Here is a 9,069-nt window from a genome sequence, read left to right on the forward strand (position 1 = left end):
TATAAGCTAAGGTTTTTGTAAAATTAAGCATGAATAGATCTCTAGTAGCCGATATGAAATAAGGTTAATGTGCATTTTTGCCGAAACCCACACTTAATCCTCACACAGGGAAGATTTGGTTGGTTCAGCCTTTATTAAACTATCAGTTGTTGGCAACTTTAAATGTTCCTGGTATTCCTAGTACTACCAAAATTAATATTGTCAGTATTGATAATATAAATTTAATTGAAACAGGTGCAGTATAGAACAGACAAATATTTTGTGTTTGTGAGCAAGAAGGAAATTTTGAACATTTATAAAATGCCCAATTAATTGATAAATTTTAATTTAATGAATGAAGAAGATATTATACCTTATTTTTTATTATTCTAATATAAATATTTTTATTATCATCAGAATGATCATTAACCTCTCCACGTTTATTATTAAACCAAACAAATATTATCAAAAAGATTTATTTAGATATATTTCAGTAATTTTCATTATTTCGAATTAAAAATAACACATTTTTAACAAGTTTGCTGCCAATTTTATGAGACTAGAACCATACTTAATTTGGTATTCTGTTAAATCATTTGAATGGTTATTGAATAAGAAATTTTGTTGAGGAGATTTCACCATTTCCAAGGAAATCTGGAATATGGAAATGATAAGTTATACACTTTTAATTAATTTTTTGTTTTCTTCTACGTTCAAAGCATTTCAATGAATATTAGTTGTGACAGCTCATATATAAAATATTACCCCTTCAACAGGAAATTCGATGCTCACCCTCAACTAATTACATTTATGGTTAACGTTATCTTCTCTCCAACCATATGAAAATATATTTATAGTATAACATAAAATCATAAATACAAAAAAATAACACACCTACTGCATTATTTGCTATGGTTTCATTTTCAGCAAGACCAGCAACACTAACTAGTGAGCCCCATATAGATTCCCCAATCTCATCGAGACACTCAGATCCACAAGTTTTGAAAATTGACTGAATCAAATCAAGTTTAGCACTTTGTTCTTCACCCTGTAAAATATTTTATTTTAAAAAACAAAACAAATTAGCCATTACATTGTAAAATTATTAATGAAAATGGTGCCTTAAATTATTTATAACTCATTTTAACTACCACATTTAATCCAGATAAAGTATTATTAATTACTTTCTTAAAAAAACAATAATAAAAAATATATATATTTAAATGAGAACCTTGAAAGTTGTAATATCAAGATGAGTCAGCGTCTTCAAATGAGGCACTAATTCTTTAGCAGGAGAGCCCCTGATTATACCAGCTACAATCCTTAATTCTCCGTAATTGGCCTCACGAAGAAATTCAAGAATTACTTTACAGTACGTTTCCGGTGGTACGAAATATCCTAAATACTCGGCAGCAATTTTGATCTAAAACATATGCAGTATTTTTAAAATGAATAATGTGTAACAAAATATGAATGGAGAAAATTTTTTAGTAAATTATTTATGACAGTGCCATTATATGTATATACCATTTGGTTTAACTATTATGGTATATACATTTGATTTAACTAAATATTTTAAATTTTTTAATTAACTTGTAAGATATCTGAAATACTTTTATGCTTATCTGTGGTATAGACGTTTTTATCTTCCTGATTTTTGTTGTATCCTATGAATATTAAAAAATATTTAATCTTAGCATACGTCTCATTTTAAAGGATTAATTTTCTAAATAGAATCGATGAATACCACAAACTTCAATCCTGAATGTATTTCTGACTTCAGTATTTTAATCTTATTCTATTTTTTGTTTTTTATTCTATTTAACCAACTTCAAATCATACAATTTCTGCATTGATGGCTTTCTTCTTTTTGAAAAATTGATTTTGCAGTTGCTATAAAAAAATAAAGTTTTCTTGTAAAACAACAATCATTGCTTGAGCTGTGATATCTCTTAATAAAAAAATCAACAACATGATTTTTAATGTATTTTAATTTTTTTTTTTTAAATAAATGCTTCATTCTAGAGACTTATTGTATCAACTATCACTTTGTAGGATGCATATATATATTTTTCTGACTGAGATCTCAAAGTCAGAAAAAAATATATATGCATCCTACAAAGTGATAGTTGATACAATAAGTCTCTAGAATGGTGCATTGATTTAAAAAAAAAAAATTAAAATACATTAAAAATCATGTTGTTGATTTTTTTATTAAGAGATATCACAGCTCAAGCAATGATTGTTGTTTTACAAGAAAACTTTATTAAAATTCGGTTAATTAGAAAGAGGTTTCATTGAAATTGGCCAAACTATTTGAAACTAGATATAAACCTCTCACTGAGAGATGGGATTACTTCGCTCATAAAATATTTTTAGTTTTCAAATATAGGTGTCTTCAATTTTAACAGATACAATACTTATCTATACATAAAGATTACAACTAGCACAATTTTTTGCCAGAATATCTCATGAAACTTCTTTTTTTTTTTTCCATTTCCTCACAATAATGTATAAGATAAAAATATATTCTATATAAACAAGAAAAATACGTCTTTATATACCAGCATCCAAGGTATTTTAATAAAAGACGTACATATTTTGTCTAACCTCTACATACATATTCTATAACTGAGGGTGCTTCTTCATCCATAGCTGCTTTAGACATGGGACCAATAATTTTGTGAAGTTCTTGGGTGATCTGGCGTTCAGCATGAAGAATAACCTGGCTAAGTAATTGGGCAGACTTGATCCTTACACTCACAACCCAATCACGCAGTTCTCTTCCTATGGCCTCCACAAACTTGCATGCTTGTCTATCCACTAGGATTCGACAACCAAGACCAGGTCTTTTGACTGAAACATCAACAATCATTTACCAACAAAAAACGAACAATGAAAAAATATATATACATAATATTGTTTTATTTAATTAAATAATAATTTTGTTATTTAATAAATTATTCAACATATTGTGCCATATTGAAGCTCATAATGAGAGTATTATTATTACACGAAGAGTCGGGAATCCCTTCCACACTTCGACTCAGTTGGATCTTTTGTGACTTACCCCTCTTTCCACTAGATATCCCATATGAATCCCATGCTTCTTACGAAGCTCATTAATGCTTTTGGGTTTGTTTTAGTAATGTCTTCAGGTTCCATTCTATCCTGTTCCAAACACTGCAGTCTTCGGAAGACAAGGGCTTCACATTAACACAGAATGTGATGTGCCTTTTCTTCGTCTTCCATACATAGACGACAGGTGGAATCCTCCACCAGCCTTATCTTCTTAAGATGATATTTTAAGGGGCAGTACCCAGTGAGGAGTCCTGTCATCGTCCTGAGTTCATTTCTAGGTTAAGGTAGAATTTTTCCTTTTCTTTTGATATTTCAATAAAGAGCTTGGACTGCTTCATGCCTGGTTTCAATGTCCAGTATGTTTCTCTCTCTTTATGTTCCCAGGAGTCAACCACTTTCCTGATTGCACTTCCAGATATGTTGCAATATGGCTCAGAGCCAATTAGCATCATTTCTGATCCCTTCCTAGCTAGGGGATCTGCCATCTTGTTTCCTTCAATCCCCTCATGTCCTGAGGTCCACATCAAGGTCAGTTTATTGCCTCTGGATAATTCCTTTAGTCTCTCTAGGCAATTCCAGCCTAGCCCTGATTTTATAGTATAGGACATTATTGCCTTTAAAGCAGCAGGCTGGATTGTTTTTAATGTTTTCTAATGCATTTATTTCAGTTTGGAAGACAGTTGGATATATTCCCATTGGTAGGGTTCTTTTATGATTTGGTCCTACAACCCCAGCCCATGCTTTTCCTACCTTAACTTATCCATCTGTAAACCAGACCCACCCTTCTTAAATTTAGGGCCTCCTTACCTCCATTTCTTCTTGTCTGGAATACATACTATGAAGTTTTTTTCAAAATCAAGTTTTTTGGGTAAATGGTCACTTAGTAAACTCATCCATTCTTAATCTTATTTAGGATCTTTAAGTGTCCTTGATAATTTCCTGATTTATAATTCCAATCCCGTTCTATACTTAAGGCACTTATTATGGCTTCTTTTTGTATCCAGATGTGTATTGGAGTCAAGAATTGCCTCCATAGCTGCTGTGGGGGATGTTCTGATTGCTCCTGTCACAACTAGACACGATATTCTTTGTACCTTTTCCAATTTTATTTGTGAGGTTTTCCCTCTGTTTCCGGCCACGACATTGCCGATGCGTAGGTTATCATGGGTCTTATAACGCTTCTGTATAACCATTTCACTATTTTGGGTTTAATTCCCCATTTTAATCAGAGTAAAGAAGATAAATTATGTAGTTCAGTACCAGGCAAGAGAGGACTACTAATAGTTATAAATATCATGACATCAATATTTGATTCTACCTTTCAGTATTTCTATTATCTACATATCTATATATTAAAAGAAAAAGCTCAGGCCATCACAAACTCTCACATTTCACACCGAGATATCAGATTGGAACGAAGGTGATAACCATAAAAATTTAAAAAATTTATTCTGAAATTTTGTTGCAAAAGGGATTAAATTAGGGGAGCCATCATAATTAAACGTATGGCTAAAATAGAAGGATTTTTTAAATATGTTAATAAAGGATGCATATCAAATAACTTTGTCCTCTTAATATTCAAAAGTAATTATTTTTAATCATGACTTCTAAAATATGACAACAGAATGAATTTTTATAAAAAATTAAAACAGTAAAATATAATTTTAAATAACAATACTTAATAAATTTAAAAATTTTATGTCAAGAAAAAGTTCAAAAGTAATTTATATTTTTCAACATTGACAAGGTTTGTTTGTGATTGGTGACCTCACTCAAGAATTGAGTTTTTATTTATTTTCATCAAAAATAAATAAAAATAAAATACAATAATAAAATAGAATAAAATAATCAGGATAAGGATGGTATTCAAATAGACTTTAACAATATGATAGTTAATACTACTGAATCTCTCAATTTCCCCCTGAGCATGGAGCTTTTAAATTAAACTATATGGGTTTTGGAAAGATAATTACTATAGGGTAAACTTTATGGGTATGGAAAGATATGACCTAGAGTCTGCTGAGTCAATCATCATAAACTGCACCATCTTTGAGGTGCAATGGGTCAAATAGCTGGGAGAAACTACTCTACTCTGCTAAGCATCTTTTCAGAGAATGTTTTTCATCAGCTAGTCACTGAGAGAAACTACCGGTACTTCAAATATTTTGTGGGTCCAACACACTTCAGACTTGTTAGAAGAAGAGGAAAAAGAAGACATGAGAATTTGGGAAGATTTTCTGGACAGAGGAGGTACAATTGCAGGAAGGGGCCATTATGTAAATTAGGGAAGGAATAACAAATAATGTTCAAAAGAAGCATAATAACTTGAAGTTGTCTCTCAGTACCATTAAGAAACACATCAGGTGTGATCACATATAATGGTGCTGAAAAGTATGCTGCTGAAGGGAAATGAGTTAAACATAAAAAAAATATTTGAAATTAATTTTAATATAAGTTTTTTTTTAATTATAGGTAAAAGTTTCCAAGCACTACTCCAATAGGGTAGGCAAATGTTAACTCTTATACACAATGAGAAAACAGTTGAACATTGCTATCGGCAAAGACCAGATACCATATTTATAATTTGAGTCAGACCTCAACAAAAGAATCTATTGGGGTTTGTTTATCTCAGGAATGAGGGAAAATTAACAGCTGTGTTCTAATTAGAGCAGTAATAGTAATAGTGTAGGTAGTATGTATAGTGTAGGTAGTGTTGTAACACTAATAGTGTTACAACCCATTAGAACAGTACATTGTGTATAGTAGAGTATATGCTCACCAGCAATTTTGGAGTAGTGCTTCAGAGCTGTTTCCCAGTTAGAATTTATCAAATTAAACTAATAAGAGATTAATAAAACATACTTCCTGGAGGATAATGAGGAAGCTCTTCGAGTTCCCAATCAATTCTATCCTTATAATCATTTTCATTTTCAAGAAGATATTGTGCTCCAGCTTTCTCCCAAAGGTTTCGAGCTTCATTTCTAATGTGCTCTTCATTATCTATTAAGCTATAATTCTAAGAATAAAATATTTTTATATAAAAATAATTATATAGGAATTTTAATGGAAATAAACATTTTACCATGTCAGCATTAGTGGTAATGTTTGACAGAAATAGGAATATCTGTCATAGTGATTTAGCATCCAGTTCCCGATTAGTCTGGTTAAAGCTAAACGTACATGGGGTGAATCATCAAAAAGCCTGTTTGCAAGAGCACGAATACCATCAGGTAAATTTTTTGGATCACCTTTGAGAATAAGAATCTCTGAAAAAAATGTTATATAAACTATTAGCATTAACACTCCGATGTTGGCACAAATTACAGTCCTATTACACTGGATTTATGAGATTTTTCCCTCATTTCAATGAATTTCAAGAAATAATAATTTCTTAACTATTAAGTTTTTATAAGATCTGTAATTCTTTTCTTCAAGATTTTATTTATTTATTAAAGTTTATTATAAAAGTTGCTATGCATATATGTTATCAACCTTTGAAATATAATATATTATTAGAAATAGCCTGTCCATGACATTCTCCGACTTATCTATCCTTAAAAATATAACAATTATTTTGTGGCAGTCGTTAAATGTTATTGTTCTTTTTTATCACCAATGCAATATCACAGGAAAACTAAGTCCAAGATATCCAAGAGTTCCACTAAAGAATAGATGTTTGTTTGGGAAAGGTCATTAGGCTACTATCAATTTGTCTCCCAGAGTCAGTAAGATAGAAGACTGGTGCGGTCCCCAAACTGAGTAGTGTAAGAAGAAATACAAATAAACTACATCATGGATCTGGGAACTACAGCATCTCGATTGGAATGATAATGAATCAAGTTTTTCCATCTTGAAAAAAAGAAATCACTGAAGGATTATCAATAAAATTTTTGGACAATCTATCTCCGGTAAGGTATTCCAATCTGAGCTGAAAGAACAAAAAATAAATTTAGTATTGTCTAATCTAAATTACAGGATCTCTTAGTGTGTGTGTGTGTGTGTATAGAATCAAATTGATTCTCAGCTTTGACAATGTTGCATTACAAAATTTAAGACTAATAATGATTTTTTCTGAAAGTAAATTGGACTAACAATAAAGCTAGATGAGTTATTTACTGTTTAAACTTACCAATGGCTTCCAAAACTGATACCCGAACTCTCCAATGCTGGTGATGTATAGCCTCAGCTAATGGTGGAATTAGTTTTTTTGAAAGAGGGTGAAAATCATAAGAGCCTATTTCTGATAACTGAATCACGCAATAACAACTTTTCTTTTTCACTTGAGGAGCTGAATCTAAAATTGTTTGTACCAATATATCAACCATTTCTGAATAATAAGGTACAATCAAATCCTTATGCTTTTCAATTAGTAGGGAAATTAATTCGATGTACTTTAACCTCAGCTCTTCTGAAGGCTCTAGCATAGTATCAGAACACAAGCGTTGATGGATTGCTGGCACCAATGTCAATAAATAATCCACATTAGGTTCTATTGTACCTATTACATGAATACAAATGTCTAAAGCATTTTCTCGGCACATTTCAACTGAATCTTGAAAGGATAGAGATATTATGTTTAACAACTTTTCAAAGATACGTTTTATATCTTCAGCTGGGTTATTTTCTAAAAAGCCCTTTATTTCTTTGAACACTTCTTTTTTTTGAAATTTCGTACCATTTTGTAAAATATTGATGACACGGTCAATATTCAAGTAAGTATTTGATTCCATTTCAACGTAAGTGCATTCATAAACAGGCTGGTTTCTTGGATACCAGTTGTTAGAAATTATAAACAAAAATACTAGATCTAAATAAAAACATTTGGAACATAAAAGAAGTCAAAACTCATTATACTTGTATTACGATAAGAGAAAAAAATTTAGTACAATTCTCTTACATCAGGATAAAGGTGAAATAATAAAACTTCTGAATACATAATTCATTTACTGTTTATTTTGATAGTCAATGTAACAGTCTCGAGAGGTTTCTACGACAAAGATGCCATAGAGGTCTAATATACGGAGAGCAATAAAACCAATATTGTGAATGATAAACGAAAGTTTTACCCAAAGATAGGTTTTTATTAACAAAATAAATCTGACATAAATTGTAACCAACAAAGTTAAGTATAAAAGAATCATATTTTAAATTATCAGTCTTATCAACAGGGCGTTAAAGTAGTGGGAGGAAATCCCACGGAAGTAGGGAAAAAGGGAATTAGATCACCACATTCACCCTGTATGGATAAAAGTGATAGAACAGAGGGTTCTCTAAGTCAGAGTTATTTAGCAACATAATCTCTTAAGTACAAAGGTGGTCTTCTCTGTCGTCGAGGTCTGCTAGTATCAACTGGAAGGGTAGGAGTAACAAACTCTTCTTGAACGGGAACTTCATCGACGTTGGGTTGAGTATCTCGAGGAGGAGTGCTCGTTCCTTGAGTACAGTTTTCTTCTTGTGCTTCAACAGGAGCTGGAGGCTCTTCAAGTTCGTGGGCATCAGAAGTTATTGGAGTCCCCCTGGGTGCCAGCTGTCGCAGTGATACAGTAGTTTCAGATCCGTCCTTTCGTCGAATGAGTGCATACTGTGGATTTGCTTCCAATAACTCCACTTCTTCAACAGAATCCTCATATTTGCTGTGCTTGACGTTTCGTTTGGCAAATACTGGGCCAGGGGCGAACCATGATGGAAGAGTAACACCATTTGCTGTTCGCCGCTGATGAACGAAAAATCTTTCATGTGGTGTGCAATTAGTTGTAGTACACAGTAATGATCTTATGGCATGAAGTGATTCTTGAAGTACAGTTTCCCAATCTTCCACTTTCAAACCTTGCGTTTTAACAGCCAGATTAATGGTCTTCCACAAAGTACCGTTAAGGCGTTCAACCTGTCCATTTCCCTCAGGATTATAAGGCGGTGTTCTACTTGTAGCTACTCCATTTGCATGCAGAAAGTTCTTGACGTCTTTGGACATAAACGAAGCCCCACGGTCAGAATGAACAAACGCTGGGG

The 9,069-nt window shown here is 32.1% G+C and overlaps 2 protein-coding genes across 2 annotated transcripts in view; both read right to left on the reverse strand.

Annotated features, from left to right (window-relative positions):
* The window catches only part of Dnaaf5 (Dynein axonemal assembly factor 5), a gene marked incomplete in the record, with an annotated part of 19,064 nt that extends 11,113 nt beyond the window's left edge, over positions 1 to 7,951 (reverse strand). The window contains 6 exon segments of the mRNA XM_014426916.3: positions 874 to 1,027; positions 1,211 to 1,402; positions 2,600 to 2,835; positions 5,923 to 6,068; positions 6,143 to 6,326; positions 7,190 to 7,951. Coding sequence (XP_014282402.3) covers positions 874 to 1,027; positions 1,211 to 1,402; positions 2,600 to 2,835; positions 5,923 to 6,068; positions 6,143 to 6,326; positions 7,190 to 7,790 — 1,513 coding nt within the window.
* Positions 7,952 to 8,341: 390 nt separating this feature from the next.
* LOC136796488 (uncharacterized) lies at positions 8,342 to 9,031 on the reverse strand. Its single transcript, XM_067050325.1, has one exon. The coding sequence runs from the start codon at positions 9,029 to 9,031 to the stop codon at positions 8,342 to 8,344; it is 690 nt and encodes a 229-aa protein (XP_066906426.1).
* Between the last annotated feature and the right edge of the window lie 38 nt (positions 9,032 to 9,069).

This window comes from Halyomorpha halys, unplaced genomic scaffold, assembly GCF_000696795.3.
Source record: "Halyomorpha halys isolate HHAL.00 unplaced genomic scaffold, Hhal_1.1 Scaffold602.1, whole genome shotgun sequence".
Classification (NCBI taxonomy): domain Eukaryota; kingdom Metazoa; phylum Arthropoda; class Insecta; order Hemiptera; family Pentatomidae; genus Halyomorpha; species Halyomorpha halys.